Here is a 17,222-nt window from a genome sequence, read left to right as displayed (position 1 = left end):
TGTTTTGATTATCTCTTTCTAGTCAACACCCACGAGGCAAATGCAAAATTTTCGGAAGGTCACATTGATTTCAGTTTCTGCCCTGCTCCCGGTTTCCGCGTCCCTATGCCTTACGGAAATGCAACGCAACGCGCATGCTATTTGTATATGCATATTTTTTTAGAAGAACTTTAGCTACTAAACGCTTGAATAACACCCAATTTGTTGCACGCAAGTGTCGTGATGGTTTTACAACCACGTCCCCCTCTCTATCAAAACTTGGCGCCACCCTTGTGCTGGGGAAGTTTGCTGGTACTTAAATGGATTGTTCCACATTTCTATGGGGTTTTGAGCTGAAATAGCCATGTTGACCATAATTCAGTGCGTTTCACAATCTTAGCCTTCTTAAAACTAAAGCCCCTCGGGCTTCTGAGCTACAATCCTGCGAAGATGGGGAGACTTTTTCGGGGAGAGTATTGCAAGGTCACCTTGACATTCGTGATGTTATTCGAGTCCTGTTATTCCATAAGCATACGACGATGCAGGTTAAAAAAGGTCAAGTCGTTAATGTCCGGCGTTCGTGACAAGATTTCCAGATCAATCGGCCGTCAATTGGCTGTAAATCAATGTTGTGCAAGGTATGAGAACGTTGTCAATGACGCACTAGGAAACATATTTACTAAACGACGAAATTGCGATGTCCAGAGCAGTGTCATGACATTTCTACTTAGAAGAATACCATTACTTACAGGCGAGCTTGTTTTATTATATCTACTGCTTGCCTCAATATCTTTAAATGTGACATTTCCTTTGACACGACGTGCTTTACTGGCGCCACCTGGAGTACGGCTGCATCGTTGGAGCAAACTTCGTCGCGGCCGCCGACGTGTCTGCCTGCGTCATCGTCGACACGTCTGTCTACCTTGCGTCGCCAACAGCCAACTGCCTGTGCCACTGGCGTCTACCTGCCTGCGTCGACGACCTCTATCTGCTTGTGTCTCCGCCGTCCATCTGCCCACCAGGCACGCAGCCAGAGCGTTGGCAATGGGGAGCCTTACAGGGTCGCCGATGAAAGGCAACTCAAGCTGCGGACACCGCAGCAAGAGGAGAGAACGAGCGGCCAGATCAGTAGTGGACGATTGTGGACGGTTACAAGGCAGCTCGAACTCCGCACGTCAGCGATAGCAGGCCACGGGACAAGGCTAGTAGCATTGAGGGACTGAAAAGCAAGTGGAGCTTGTCATTGCTGCAACAGGACGGGCCGCGCGCTCAGGCGACTGGTGCAGAACAGCTAAAGCTCCGGACACTGCTTCCACAAGGTAATGTATTTCAGTCACTTGTGGACATCTGGAACTCCTATGGAGCTCCCATAACCCAATATTGCAACAGGGGGTCACGTGACGTGGCGCGCACGAAAATAAAATATCGTACTTACAATATGACTAACATGACGCATTTGACAAGAACTATGTTTAAACCGGTCAAACCAACCATACTGGAGCATGTCAAAACGTCGCTTCGTCCGTCTGAAACGCCAGCCGAAAATCAAATCAGAACAATCTTATTCATTACTGGTGACAGATTCTGATTCCTCCCGGCAGCTTCGCCGATTGCCACAATGTGGCCATAGCGCCCAGCTGTGGCTGCAGCAACACCGGCTGCCTCGGAGCTGACAGCGGTCCTGCCGGGGCGATTTGTTAAAGATACGTCCAAATGACGAGCTTCCTTCGCCCCTACATTGCTCTCCGCGAACCGCCTACCATGCCGATAGGTTTGAAAGAATATGCCGAAGTCGTAGCCACAAATATATTTTATCCTAAGAGAAATAAATGGCGGTGGGCCATACATATATGAGATACATGATCAAACACTTCTCAGCTTTGTTCCTGAACCATGGGTGGTCTAAGAAAACTAACATACGTGCATCCCTTACACTATCGACCAGCTGCTGGTTGCACATAGCACATTACATGGAGGTTCGCGCAAACTCGGCGTCTAACAAAGCAAAAAGATCAAAATATTCCATCAAACTGTGCAAATCGAAGACGGCAGACTACGTCAACTTTTCTCGCACGGTCCTGTGTTTCAAATGGATTGGGCAGACATTTGACAGACGTCAGACGTCCTGGGAAGTGAAGCAGTTGGACCTATATCACGACCAGTAGTTTTGTCCTGATGCTACCAATTTTTAGATGGCACACGCGCAACATTATCCACATCAATGCTTCATCAGCATTTTGTACTTGGTGGCAGACGAGGCATAAACCTGCTTCCTTATTCTACATCGATCTAGCTAATCACCAGTAAACCTTCACTACTCAATTCTTAAGTCATCTGAGTCTATTCATCCTCCAACAAATCTCGCACCATAATCTACACCATACCTGCTTAATTCGAATTAATGCACGCCTCCGCAAAGTCACTGGGGCCGACAGATGCGAGAGTAAGATAAAAGTCCACTTTAACCGAATCAAAAAGTCACTGCGGCACTTCCTTCTGATAAATGATAAAATGGGCATGCTTTACGATACACACAGGAAACCGAAGGTCAAACAATACGATACCTTAAACCGGGCAGCTGGTAACCACTTGTAACGCAGTGGTCAAAGGCCATACATGACGGCATTTATCATAAAGCATGATGTCTTGTTTCCACATTGTCCATAGCCGGCGATGGAGAGAGTGATAATTTTTTCACAAAATACACCGGGCCGCCAAGATGTAGCGGAACAGTAGGCGAATCTCACCTGCCGACCGTTTCATGCGCAACGTAAGCATACGCGGCGATTTCGGGTGTCTTCTGGATCTACAGCCTTCTTTTTTTCTCATGGTTTGCTAGCCCGGGCTAGAAAGTCGTTTAGCAAATGCACCAAACCGGTTCAACCATGCGCGCATAATGTCGCCGGAGATAAGCACAAAACGCCTAGCCAGCAGCAGTGGGATGCTTGACGACCTGGAAAAAGCACTCATAGACGGCGCCTCGCTTCGGAAGCAGCTGAAGAAAACTGTCTCATACGGCGCGCTAGCCGATATCTTAGAATCGAATTCGTCATGATCGGTGCTGGCCACGGCTATGCACTTCGATACCAAGCAGACCTTAGTTCACGAGGTATTTACCACGCCCATGTTTAAACATTTGGCGCCAGACACACAAGGACACCAAAAAAGAAAAAAAATTGCAGAAAATCGGGGCACTGTACGCACAATGTTTCTATCATAACTTGTGTAAAGCTGATTTATCGCAGGCATAAAATGATGTTTTACACGCTTTAATTAATCAACCAGTGACGTTTCGAGTTCCTCTACTGGTGAAGCTGAAATAAATGCGAACCAGATGTGTAATCACTACTTTATAACAATGCTTCGAACACTGCCATTTTAAATCAATGCTCCCCACCCTTTCTTAACGAATTTGCCACCGCAGTTACGTTCTACGACTACGCACTACATGCCGAGATTTGTGTCGACCATGCAAGAAACCAACGATGTACCTTACAAGAGAGCGAGGTTCATGAACTGAAGGGCGCTTCGGCGACGTCATGCCCCCACGCCCAGCTTACTCAGGCTCTTGTAAAGCCGCAAACGTACGCTTGAGATTTCGTGGGTTTACCACAGGCGGGGAGAGAGCCACACACATACATCGTATTTCGTGCTCCCAGAACCGTCCAGAGGGGCACATCTTGCGCCAGGAACGCTGGCTGCAGCACGCAGCTGGGTCAGCAGGCAGCAGCGGCGGCGGCAGCAGCGGTGGTGGTGGTGGTGATAGCGGACCGCGGCGGTCCGCACTGCAGCTGGAGCCGGCCGCGGCGGCGGCAAAGCTTCTCATTTGCTCAGTTGGAACATGATTAACCTGCCGGACATGGGCTCAAATGACACTATCGCTGCGCACATCTGGGTCAGCGCATACGCACCTACTGCCATTGCTGAAATACGCGCGAATATAATGAATATAATAATAATATAATGAATAAGCGTCAAAGGTTCCGACTCATCGCATGCGCAACCGAGAACAGGACCAGCACGCAACTTTTTGGTCACCTCTGAAGCTGATGTTGGGAACGGAAATGACCCGTGCAGGCACGCTTACCACACTTACAACAATGCGCTTCGATGGGGAACAATCTTACGAGCGCCATCGCCGGCATCTCACCCGGGACCAGCCGTACACTTCAAACGAGCGAAAGTTCAGACGAACACAATGCAATGGCGCCACACGCCATGGGTGAGGTGGCGGTGTGCCTATCCACTCGTATGACGTCGATGCAGCGTGAGCGCCACAGATTTCGAAGCTCCTGGCACGCCTTGTACACTTTTGGGACGGCACACGTCGGACGATGTGAACGCATCTGACCCCGTGCCTGATATGTTTTGGGCAACCGAAAATACCATTATCTGGTGCACCGCAGCTGCAGCCGTGCTAAGATGCGGAAGCGGTACGTAGGCAAGGAGGGGCGAGTTGTGTTCAGAAGCGATTTTATCCGTGGAAAAGCATTCAGGAGCAGCGCTTAACGACTACGTCGGTCATGATGTTGCTGTGCAGCTACTAATGATGTGAGGGATGTGTGCGTGAAGGATATCGTTTCGAGGAAGCAAACCTACTATCATTGCACACCGAGCGCCACGCACCAAAATAGCGATATTATTGACACTTGAGCAGCAAAGCGTGTGGTAACACTTAAAACACACGCTGCAGCAGTCTATGCTTCAGCAAGCCGACGTATGGGGATGAATCACTAAGCGAAATGCATGTTACCAAACAAGCACGAGCACTGCCCGAAGAGCTGCGGAGAGTTTTATCAGCACAGTCTCCCTGCCAGTTAGGTGGTGCGGACGACGTCGCTAACCGGTGGCTCTGGGTGAATGCATGGAGGTTCAGCTCAATGACCCCCTCCGACATCGTACACTGACAAATAACCTCAATCCAGCCAGGAGGTGGCACAGAGTCGTTCCTACTGGCTAAGGAGGACGCCCCAGCGCCCTGAGTCCCCCGTGCGTGCGCGACCGCACTGTCAGCCGGCTCACTCAGCACGAGATCGCCACATCGGCTGTCCTCGCGCGGAGAGACTGGGAGTCCGAGCGTCAGTGTCGAGCCCCCTCCCCCTCCCCCGCTGACGCACTGTGCATGCCATTCAAGGGTATGCCGATATTGGTGAATGTGCCCGTCCGATGCTGGCCGATTCCACCCTAACTGACAGTGACAGACTACTCTGCCTGCCCTGCATTCACAAACAATCTTAGTCTCGACAGACCCGCTGTTCGCCTACTGTTGGGGGGTTCCCTACAAATGTGTCATTGACACTATTCTGCCCACATTCCGTGGACAGGTGCCCCTGCTGTTGATGGATCCCTGCCTACCTGATGTTGACAGGTGCCCCTGGTGCTGACGGACCGCTGCCCACCTCCCATTGACAGGTGCCCCTGGTGCTGACGGACCCCTGCCCACCTCCCATTGACAGGTCCCCCCGGTGCTGACGGATCCCTGCCCACCTGATGTTGACAGAGCGGGCGGCCAGCATGCGGTTACACTCGGCTGAGTCCGGCAGCGGCAGACGCTGGAACTCGCTCTCCGGCTGGCCGTCGCTGAACTCGTGGCTGTAGATGGCAGGCGCCACGCGCGCATCACCGAACGGGCCGCGCAGAAGCAGATACTGCACGCTCAGCGGCTGGCTCGTCTTCGACTTCAAGATCAGCTGCGTGCCGAGGACGCCAGACGTCAATCAGCGCAAACAGACCGCCCAGTCGAAATAAGACCGCGCCCTCCTATGATTGGCTGTTTTTGCTTGCTCGACGTTGGTTAGCATCATTATGTATATCCCACTATATACTGACTGCACGTATCATGTCTCTAGGATGTTTAAACTGGCTTGGTAAGAAAATATAGGCATATTTTCCCTGGCCAGGTGCCTAAACGCTCCCCAGCACGTCACTGAATACATGAGCAATGACCGAACAGTAGACATGTTTGATGCGAACACAACGGCAACTGTGAACATCGCCCGGACTCCCGCACAGCACGAGCCTTTCCGAAGCTGCCGTCCAACGCATGGAACGAACCCCGCGCTCCAAGTCCGCCGGACCAGCCCTTATTACTCGGCGCGTGATCTGGCTCACTGAACGGCGGGATATGGCGTGCGGACACCAAACCGCACGCGCCGCCAACCACGGACTGGGCCCAGACGAGCCAGGCATCGACGGCATGCGGCGTACAGGATATGCGTTCGATCCCATACTACGCATGAAGACATGGACGGGATCAAACAGCAGAGACCGCCGTGGCGTCATCGCGCGATATCACTGTAGGAGTTGGCTGCAAGAACTGACGTGTCACCAATCAGGACACCTGCTGCAATTCCCCCTTGCAGTGCGCCGCGTGTTTCGTGCACGAGGAAGCCCCGTCAAGGGACACCGACAGTCCAGCCGCCCAGAGCGTCGTGTTTGACAACACCGGGCGTTCGCCTCCCCTCCCCCCCCCTCTCTCCCCGCTCTCGGGCCCCTGCCGTTCGGCGCCGGGCGCTGACCTGGTAGGTCATGCAGCGGTCACAGCTCTGGCTCGGGTCACGCTGGTTGTCGTTGATGCGCGCCTTGATCACCCACTGGCAGTTGAAGGCCGAGAAGCGGCTCGTCTCGTAGAAGAGCTTGTGGATGAAATCGTCGGTGCGGTACGGCTTCAGCTGGAGGTCTGCGGGCCGGGGCGGACGGCGCAGTCAGCGGCGGTGCCTGGACAGCGAGGGCACGGCTGGGGCTCACAGCAGCACGCCAGACGCCGCGTGTCTGACGCGGCGGCGCCACGCCGTAACGAACCATGCCTTTCCATTGGATCAAACCCAATGAACTGTCCACTTGCCATGGCGTATGCCGACGCGACAGTCTTCAGCTATGCAGAGAAACAAACAGGCTATCTACATACGTTTTCGGAGAATACGAGGAATAGAGCATACACTACATCTGCAACACGACGCATCAGCGACGGAGCAAAACGCGCATCCCTCACACGCGTTGCCGATAGCAAAAACTACGACCATACTTTCAGATAACTTCTATTCCTGTTCGCTTTATCGCGACAGAGCACAGGTATGCTCTTTCCTTGTGATCACAAGCCCCAGCTCGCACCACCACTGCAGCCCACAAGCGTGCGCTCGCTGATCGCAGAATCAACAGCCAGATCAACAGCCAGACGCTCGGTGCATGCGCGAGTCACGTGATCGATGCATGATGTCCGGCCACGCGTGGCAGGGACGGATGCTTGCCGGCCACAACCGGCCATGGCGGGCCCGCAGTGCGCTCTCTGGTTTGATCAGTACCGGACACCAGCGGAGGGCAACAGCTGGCAAACCAAGACCTAGCGCAAGGGGTGTAGTTTCTTATTTAGTTGGGGCGGGGGGGGGGGGTGGAGCCCCCTCCCCCCAACCTTGGGATGAAAGTGGGCCAAATCTGGGGAGAAACCTGTTTGATGGCACAGTTTCGGGGTAGGTTGGGCGTTTTCCATTGTTCAGACCCCCCGCTCCCCCCCCCCCACACATTTCGTGAAACTACATCTCTGTGTTTTTTATTCTGATTATTGTGTATCATTATCGTGTGAGCCCTGTCGGGCGCACACGACAATCAGCGTCCTGGGCCGCGTTCCCCACTGTCAGACGCTGTCCGCAAGTTATTTGCAAGTTATGACGTCACAGGTAAGTACGTCACACCATCTCCTATGCCCTGAATAACAGTCGCTTGCTTGTGACGTACGCACTTGTAATGGGTACCAGCCTCAGGTAGGTACCATGCCAGTAAAGACCTGACCTCAACAGAAGGCTCGCTCCGCATGATAAACCCCGCCACCTAACAAACCCCGCCACCTAACAAACCCCGCCACCTAACGAACCCCGCCACCTAACAAACCCCGCCACCTAACAAACTTCGCCACCGCCTGCACAGCTAAACTAATTGACAGCATCGAGCGTAAGACCTCCGTTTCAGGGCGCAACAGGGATGGTCATTCACAGACCAACAGGTGGCGATGGATTGCAAGGTAACAAAGTGACCGATTCTTCACGACATAATGGTGGGCAGACCAGTGTCCTTAAGCTGCCCTGGCCAGATGGCGGAGGCCGAGGACCCCTGAGGCGACCAGCGCCGACCCAGGCCATCACCTGAGCCGTGTCTGCACGCTCCAGAGCCGCGTCCCACCGGGCCTGCAGGCGGACGCGGACAGCAGGAGCGCGACCCTACTGCCTGCAGACGCTCGTCTGCGCCAGCCTTCGCTCGTCGGGCCTGATCCGCCCCTCCCCCCGGGATTCCCGCTGAAGCGGTTACCAGTCCGCGCTCACCGTTGAAGAGAATCTTCTCGAACGACAGCAGGTCGAAGATGGTGTCGTAGAGCTGGGCGTCGCGCTGGCGGCGCTGCTCGCTCGCCTGCAGCACGCCCATGATGGTCTCGCCGGTGTTGTGCGGGTGCACGCACTGGGCCTGGTGGGCCGTCAGCTCGTGCGCAGGGCCACGCCACGGACACCCGATCCGGCTGTACTGGCAGGTCACCGGCCTACCGGGCGGCCCAGGCGGCTCACCTCACCTCGCGTGCCTTCATATCGCAGCACCAAACAGTGTAGGGATACATATCAAGAAGACATCGTCCATCGCTCCCCCTACAGTCCAGTCATGCGCTCACCAGCACCACAGCGATACTCCCGCTCACATCCCATGCATTCGTGCCTTGCCCTCTCAATCTCGCACTGCCCCTTCCACAGCGCTCATTCCTCACTTCTGCTCTCCTCGTTTCCTGGCGCACCCCTCCATACGGCACAGTCTCCTCTTCAGGTCATCCCTCACCACACGCCTTGATCTCACTTCGCTCCCCTTCCCTACACCACTCACCTTTCCTCCCCTGCCTCTTATCTCTGCTCACTCATCCTTCCCTGCCTCCTCTCAACTCTCACCTCCACTCTAATGTCTCATATTTCAGCTCTCCCGTTGCACCACCCGCTCATCTCCCACCTCTCATATCTCACTTCCCCTCTCCAAGCGTCCGCTTACCTCTCACCTCCCGTCCTCTCACCGCCCGCTCACCTCTCATCGCAGGAGTCGCGGCCGTGCTGCTCGAGCGAGCTGCGCGGAAACTGTCTGCCACAGTGTGGACACTGCGACGGCAGCTCGCTGACAGCGTTCTCCACGGCCAGGTTGCGCGAGACGAGAGAGCGCGAGATCTCGATCCGGCAGTTGGGACAGGTGGCCGTCTCGTCACGCAGCCGGGCGTCCGCCATCAGGTGGGTGAAGCACCTGCCGGCGGCGGCGAGGCCCGAGGCCCGGTCACCATGCGCCGTTCGACGTCCCCAATCGGCCACCGCCCCCCCCCCCCCCCGCGCGCCTTCGGACGTCCCCAACCGTCTACAGCCTCCCCCGCCCCTTCAGACGTCCCCAACCAGCCACGGGCCCCCTCTCGCGCCGTCGGACCTCTCCAACCGGCCACCGCCACCTCCTCGCGTTGTTGGATGTTCCCAACCGGCCACCCCCCGCCCCGCCGTCAGACGTCCCCAACTGGTCACCGCCCCCTCCCCCCCGGCGTTAGTCGTGCGCATGTGGAAACGTTGGTCGGCGAATGAGGTCCCCTGAAAGGTGTTTTGGCACCACGTGGTATGCTTCTAGCATTCTGCCGAGAAAAAAACAGGCAAATCTGCCCACAGACCAGGTCTGAAATAGAGGTCCCGGCGGACCACGGACTATACACGGACTATATACGTCTCGCGAGAAATCGCATTGCCCCACTGGCGATGAATGGACAGAATTATCCCTGAAAAGAAAGTTAGCGATCCACCTCGGGTTCTCATTGGACGTTCCCACGCCCCCACGGCACGGCCCACACATGCATGACATGCATGACTTCGACATAGGGGTGCCGCACTTGATTTCAAGAATTCATGTATACATAATTATCCGTAATTTGCAGCAGTTTTTGAGCATTCAAATAGCTTTCATATAAGTGACATGTCTGCATTGTTTTCTTCAGGTTAGAGGGCTGCGCCCGCCTGACAACGACAGCAGAACTTACCCAGCACACATCAGGTGTCCGTTGGTGCACTGGAAACAGAGACAGACAGCGGTCAACGAGGGGAAGCCGACAGCCCATGCCTGCCCACCCCACATGGCGATGCGCAGCAGGCCACCAACTCAAGTCACTATCACTGAGTCGAAACGTACTGGCGAGCATAACTAGCCAACATAGCGCTGTGGTGGCAGTGATGACTTCCGAGCCCTGGCGTTCCGGTGAAATTGACTTAAATGCGTTTGAGCATCCCAATGCGTATCAACAACAGCCAATTAAGCGTTGTAAATGCTGAGTAACCGCCTCAAAAACGACCCCTGACCCCGCGTCCAGACGCCTGAATGGACTAATTGGGGTAATAACGTGGATGGCATCGCACATGCCCACGCAATGTTATGGCATTGTTACCATATAAGAGCACGGCGGGGGGAGGGGAAGAACGTGTAGGTTCAAGTTAAAAAACGTCCGTGCAGCCGTATTTTCTTTTTGAGAACCTGCTTTTTGGATTACCATCGCAGAGGCTATTGCCAAACATTTGCCGGTTTCATCACCCTTGGCACATTTCTTCCCTCCTCCTTTCCTTTCTTCTTTCCTTGCTTCCTTGCTTCCTTCAGTCCTTCCCTCTTTCCAACCTTCTTTCACGACTTAGATACTTACGCAGATTCTCAGGCTGTAGAAAAGTCTCAGAGGGTGGCGATTGCGGTTTGCACGTCAAGCCAATACATAAAGCAGTTCAACCAGTCGCCTAACCGAGCTCAGCAGTTCCAAAACAGCTTGCGTTCCTTCAACCAAACCCCGGCTTTCCATGCTCTGGCTGCCTGCCGTCACACGCTCGTCTTTCGAGGATGTCCTTCTCATATTCCAATATAAATAATCAACAAGGCCAGAAAGGACCCGGAAATGAGCCACACACTCGAACCCAGCAGTGCTTAACATCGGCATCATGCGCTTCCCCACAAAACACTTCGCACTGCCAGCTGGGTTCAATATCATCCCTTGGCAAGAGTGTTCAAAATACGTCACCTTCAACTACATTCACTGACGTTCTTGTGCCACCAGAGCCGAAAAGCGTTCGGCAGCGTGTCAGGCGAACCAGCGCGGCCGCGACCGCCGCCGGGAGGGGAGGGCGTTAGTGGGTCAGTCGGCGACCTTGGCTGTCGGCCGCACGCGCCGCCGCCCCTCACGCCGCGCGCGACGCAGTAGGTCGGCCCAGGTACCGGAGCTGCGTGGCTGAGCGTCGGCCCGGTGGACGACAACGCGCCCCACGGGAGCGGCGCGGGTCGCTGTCGCCTCGCTGCGTGCGGCCTTCTGTGTGCGTACGGAGGCGCCGGGGCTCCGGCACTCGTGCGGCGCACACAGAGGCGGTGTTTCGAGGGAAGCACCGAGCGTCGACGGAGGTGTAAACTGCTGGCTTATTCGACGGAGCCATGCTTTGCATAGGAGGGGCCTCTGAGCCATGCACCCCATCCTAGACGACTTCGGCTACGATGGGTTGCACTAGAACTTTCTAAAAGATGCAAACATGCAAACTAGCAGCGACAGGCTTGTACACATTTATGTAAAGATACAATCCACAAACACAAGCAACGCGCGAAGGTTGACGCCATTCCAACGCCAAGCATCATCTGGTGCTTGCGCATGGCTTCCGTACTCGGGCGATAAGGCACCGTGGGAACCCTCAGCAGCGGCCCTCATATTAACCGTAACTATGGCAGTGAAACGGTGGGGTCTGAACCGCCGCGACGTTTGAGAAAATTCAACTAGTTTTATGTTTCGACTACAGGTACTGACACCCAAACAAAAATGCACCCCAGTCACATTCAAGGTGTCCTAACGGTCACAACCCTCACTGGGAGGTCATCTGCACAGTACACAGTACAACTACACGCGGACATTCCTGAAACTCTTGTCCTCTTCTCTCGGCCGCCCTGAGCTACGTTTTCACGTGCTACACTGGCCTACATAAAAGTGGACGCGTTTCGAGCGCCCTAATTCCAAGCTTTCCACAGCCGCCGCACAAACAGCACTTTCCAATGGGGTGGCACAGGCCCAAGTGACCACTCCCTGAGAGTGCCTGAGAGGGCCCCAGACATAAGCGATTAAGGTACACACCTGTTGGCGAGCGTCAAACCACTTGAGTATATTTCGAAAAATATTGCACCACCTGATACCTCCGTTCAAAACACCATGCCGCATGGCTTATTTGCAAGAGCATTGAGAAACGAGGCCTTAAGCAATGTAAGCAAACCGTTGATGATATTACGTCATATTCTTAATCACGGGGGTAGGCTCTGTATTCTGCATGTCGCGATGTAGTTTTCTCTTGAGTAGGAGGGTTTTTAACCCGCACCCGGCCTCCAACCTTCCCAATCATGGACAGAAAGTGGGGCAAATCAGAGAAGCACATTTCTGTTAGAGTATTTTCGGAACAGGCTCCGTCCTTTTTCCTCGCTCAGCCCCCCCCACTAATTTTTATGAAAAAATACACCGCTGCTCTATGGGCATTGGACAAAAGTCATCGCAAACATTTCTCCTGTCAAATGAAAGGCGTTTCATTTTTTCAACTCATTCGAATTCGTTCGCCTTTTAATGAAATGTGGGGGTGGAGGGGAGGGGGGTCAGAGGGAGCCACCACCGATTTAAAGCATTTAATATGTAATTTATCGTCCTGCATGGAAGGACAGCAGGGCACAACGGAGTTTGTCCTGTCCATCTTCTCAGAATGTTTGCCAATCGAGTTCGTCCATCCCTACCTCCCTATCTGCACCCGGACTGCCTTACAGCAGGACACGATACGCAACGCATGCTGTTTTTTCACAAATTTGTTCTGCAGTGAACAGAATGAATCCTGAATACTTCAAGACATACAAAGCCTTCGTTCTTACCCACAGAGATCATTGCTTTATCATGCCCTGCAAACACACGATAGTCTCAAGATATAAAAACACCTGAACACTCACCTGATAAACGGCTGCTTTGGGGAGATCCAGACAAACTGCACAACACAGGATCCCTCCGAGCCTCTGCTCCAGCTTGTCATCTTCCTGCTTCAATGCTGGCTTGACCACCGACTCTAACTTCTGTCGCTTCGTGGCAGGCTCGAGAGTGTGACACTCTGAGTCGATTGACCTGTCACTACTGTCCGCCATGATTTCGTCAGACATCGCTTCGATGAAGTGTTCGTAAATGACCTGGACGAGCACGTAGCCTGGCAGTTGCGCGAACTGCGCGTTTGCCAGGGAGATACCGCCCACCGTATCCTTTGTGCGTTTTCTGCTTTGGCTGGTGTCAGCTGGTTTGTGTTTTGACTGGGAATCAGCTGATTCTAGGCACCAATGACAGTACATATTGGAAAATATTTTTTGAAATATACTAGCTATTACGAAATTAGCTCACGCTTCGACTGAATTAAATGAATAAAAAATTGATTAATTCCCTTACTGGTCGATAATGCATCATATTATGAGCTAAAAAGGAAAGGTAAATCGAACTTAATGTTCGTTTTTGCGGGATGCTCTTTTAAACGGCCGAAGGCATCGATACCGTGTGAGGCCATTTTAGCCAGTACTTATATTCGCGAAGGACCTAAGCGCACCGCGTTCATGGTCGTCTTGTATACGGTCAAGAAATAATGCGAGTGAAATGAAAGAAAGACAGCATATATGTGGATTCTATCGCTGTTGATCTTCAGTTTCCATTTACCCTCACAGTCGCGGATGGCCATCGATTGGCCCTTGATCTCAACAAAGAATGCTCGAGCCTGCAGAAACGTGCACATTTGCTTCCCCTTGCCCCTATGGAGCCTTCGTGGAGCTCGATCTGCGCGTGGGGCGGGGCGTCTATACTGGAGTGCCTTATTTACGCACTACGGCGCAGTGCATTGCTATCCAAGGCTAGCCTAACGGATGGTTCAAGGTCACAGTGACCTGAATTCGCGGCAGAGGACGGGTGTTGTGCACGGTGGGAGGGGAGTCGGCTACTCCGTGGACGTGTCCGGTTATCGTTTGTGCACCACCATTTCCACAGGCGTAGCCAAATTGATAACATCTTATAGTGCTACGCACGGATGGCGAGCGCTGTGCTATAACCGGCGTGTGAAGGGCGCCAGAACGAGATTTTGCAGTGCGGGATGTAAAAATATAGTACTTTGAAGCCGGCCGACTCTGGAGCCACTACGCCCGCCACATTGGTACCGCATTCGGCACCACTGTGCCACAATCTTGTCTAGCGAGGTTGTATACACACTGCATGATTCCTGAGGGCAGTTACTCGTGACTAATGATACTGTGCCATTAGGGAGTGCATTCGAGCGTGATAGGTTACATTCGTTCAGATCTTACGTAGATGCCACCGCAGACCGAACATGGATCCGTGCCACAGCTAACTGCGTGGACCAGGTGCATGGATGAATGGGTCTTCGGCCTAGTATGTGTGGACGGGATGAAATAGATCCTCACGCATGGAATAAAACCATGAATGTTCAATCTATGCAAAGTGAGTTTTTCCACAGACTGAACGGAATCGCAGACGTTCCAAGGAGCGCGACTTTGGATTGGGTCGTTAAGATCGTCATGCACTAACAGAACAGGTCGAAATAGTTCAATGCTGCAACACAAAATGATTGTTTCCATTAGGACGTGTCTAGGACAAATGAACCCTTTTCCCTCAAAATCAGCTATTTTTTACCGAGGTGAAAATGTTGTCCAGTGGTTGGAAAGAAATATTTGTGGGCGATAAACCGCTTGTGCTATTGCTGACATGAAGCGTTTGAGCTGTCACTTCGCAGCGACTTTTCGATGCCCATTTGTCTTGTGGAGGCGCGCAGTGCTCACGAGTGAGCCCTGGAAGGGCCGAACCTGGATGGCGCGCGACGCCAACAACGGCAGCAACTTCCTCACCGGCGCAAAAACGGGAGATGGTCCACTGTTGTCGAACAGTTTAGGTTACGTCAGATATTGGAGGACAGGCGAGCGAGCTTGAGTTGGTGCTTGTTCTTTTGGATTAGAACCCTTTCGTCTAGAAATGATCATGTCAGGGCTATGGGAGGAAGAAAAATAGTTAACGGTGGGACAGACTTGCATGCGCCGGGGGGGGGGGGGAGGGGGGGGAGGGGGGGGGGGGGGCAACCGCCGAGCTTTAAACCGCACATGCGCGCTGGGTGCCCGGTCAGGGTCCCCTTCCCACGGGGCTCTCGGTCCACTCGTGGCTGACGCACGCAGCCTGCCCCGGACAAGCGGGGTGTCGCGAGGATGCAGGATGGAGCAAGATAGGTGATAAGAGGGATGGATGAAAGTGCGAGTTTGGTGATCATTTTATTGGATTTCGACGAAGGTGTGAAGTGTCCTACAGAGACGTTGTAGAAATGAAGCTAAAAAATGAATATCTCTAGAAAACCATGGAGCTGAAAATGTCAACAGAAGCAAGAGCATCCACGTGCAGTCCATAAATGAAACAACACAGATAAGACAGAATATATACATTAACGCTCACCATCACAACCACTGCGCCAAAACCAAAACCGCCACCTTGTGGCGCGTGGGAACATCACAGGTGGTCAGCGACAACGTGCGGTCGCTGTCGTACGGGCACACTGTTCGTTAGCCCCCCCCCCCCCCCTCCCACATACGTCACTGGCAAACATGACGGGTTCAAAACGGGCAGGAATGCGCACGACACAGTCAGAACGAGTGCGCAGGGGCAGGGTCTAAAAAAAAACCGGCAAATGACGCAGACACGCAAGTTCTCCGAAACGGCCTGTCCGATCGCCTTGAAACCTACACCAATCGATCCCGTGCAATGAGACGAGCCATGGTGAAGCAATATCGGGACCTGAACTGAGGTCATTTAGGCCTTAAAAACTCGAAAATAAAATTTTACATGCAAATGCAGACAACTCAAATCTACGAGCCTACTGCAAAGGTCGCTGTGAACCGTCACCATTGGATGCCCCACACGTGATTCCGTTTCGCACTTCCAGATTTTGTGACACTAGATCTGGTCAAAAGAAGTCAAATTTTACGTGTCCAAAATTTTTGCTTGGAGACAACGTATAGCCCAGAATCTACCTAACCGATCACTAGCAAACCTTCACGATTGGGTGCCCCATACCTGATTCCCTCTTGTAGGTCTACATTCAGCGCGTGATCTTCGGCACAACACCTCTGCTAAGGGGAAATTGAACCTATAAGGCCAGCCTATCTAAGCTGCACGTTTCTTTGGGAACAAACATGAAGGAAAAGGCATTATTATAAATGGCGCTATACTTGCAGCTTCAAAAGAGGATAAGAGTAAATGGCGTACTGGATGGTAGGGTTTGGGAGCTATCGGCGTGGTAGATTCTGAGCTATAAGTTGTCTGCAAGCAAGAATTTCGGACTTGCGGAAAGAACTTCGGACGGAATTTTGGAAGTGCGAGGCACGACTGGCCGCAGACGCTCCATGGTCTGGCGGAGCTCTGCAGCGTACGACGCGAAGTCCGCGTGACATAGTACACACTGTCCACGTGACACAGAACACACAGTCCACGTGGCACACCACACACAGCACACACAGTGTACGTGACACAGCACACGCAGTACAGGTGACACAGTACACTAAATACGCATGACACGGTACACAATACACGCGACACGTACACAACGCACACGTGACACAGTACACATAGTACATGTGACACAAAAAACACAGTACACGTAACACAGTACACACAGTACAGGTAACACGGTACACAATGTACATGCGACATAGCACATACGGTGCACGTGATAGCACACAAAAGACATGTGACACAGTGCACGCAGTACGTGTGACACATCGCGCAAGGTAGACACGACACAGCACACACAGTCCACGTGACACGAGCACACACAGTCCACGTGACACGAGCTGACGTGCGCCTGAAGCTCCAGCACAATCCCCTTCAGCATCGCATCGTGGAGAAGGCAGTCTGCGTGTCGAATAGGTGCTCGACAACGACATCACAGTGTTCATTTACAACACAATTTTTCATAAATTGCATAAGTCGCACCGACATTTCCGCCACCATCGCTCAGTGCAGTAATTTTACCATGCTTCACTTGGGCCGCATAAATGAAAGAAACAAACGTCCTTCCCGGGGTATCTCCAGATGTCTCCAGCTATCTGAGGTCGACAACGGTTATATATATATATATATATATATATATATATATATATCCCTCTCTCCAACTCACTCTCTCCCTCTC

At 53.0% G+C, this 17,222-nt stretch overlaps 1 protein-coding gene across 1 annotated transcript; it reads right to left on the bottom strand.

The window, feature by feature from the left end:
• Nucleotides 1–1,766: 1,766 nt before the first annotated feature.
• Nucleotides 1,767–13,276, bottom strand: LOC119098680 (cysteine and histidine-rich protein 1 homolog). Its single transcript, XM_037221666.1, has 7 exons — nucleotides 12,961–13,276; nucleotides 10,007–10,035; nucleotides 9,028–9,237; nucleotides 8,292–8,503; nucleotides 6,498–6,658; nucleotides 5,467–5,669; nucleotides 1,767–3,829 (listed from the first exon to the last, which is right to left on the bottom strand). Exons 1-7 carry the CDS (start codon nucleotides 13,162–13,164, stop codon nucleotides 3,802–3,804), a joined length of 1,047 nt encoding a protein of 348 aa, XP_037077561.1. The 5' UTR covers nucleotides 13,165–13,276; the 3' UTR covers nucleotides 1,767–3,801.
• Nucleotides 13,277–17,222: the final 3,946 nt, after the last annotated feature.

This window comes from Pollicipes pollicipes, unplaced genomic scaffold (genome assembly GCF_011947565.3).
Source record: "Pollicipes pollicipes isolate AB1234 unplaced genomic scaffold, Ppol_2.1 Scaffold_4740;HRSCAF=5597_pilon_pilon_pilon, whole genome shotgun sequence".
Taxonomy (NCBI): domain Eukaryota; kingdom Metazoa; phylum Arthropoda; class Thecostraca; order Pollicipedomorpha; family Pollicipedidae; genus Pollicipes; species Pollicipes pollicipes.
The sequence above is the reverse complement of the archived record's forward strand: the minus strand, read 5'-3'. Positions and strand labels throughout refer to the sequence as shown.

Excerpts from the sequence above, each read along its gene's own strand:
- LOC119098680 (XM_037221666.1), bottom strand. The coding sequence starts at position 13,164 with ATGTCTGACGAAATCATGGCGGACAGTAGTGACAGGTCAATCGACTCA. Across the intron at positions 9,238-10,006 it reads GGACACCTGATGTGTGCTGG|GTGCTTCACCCACCTGATGG; the intron begins GTAAGTTCTGCT and ends CGCCGCCGGCAG. Across the intron at positions 6,659-8,291 it reads CGAGAAGATTCTCTTCAACG|ACCTCCAGCTGAAGCCGTAC; the intron begins GTGAGCGCGGAC and ends CCCGGCCCGCAG.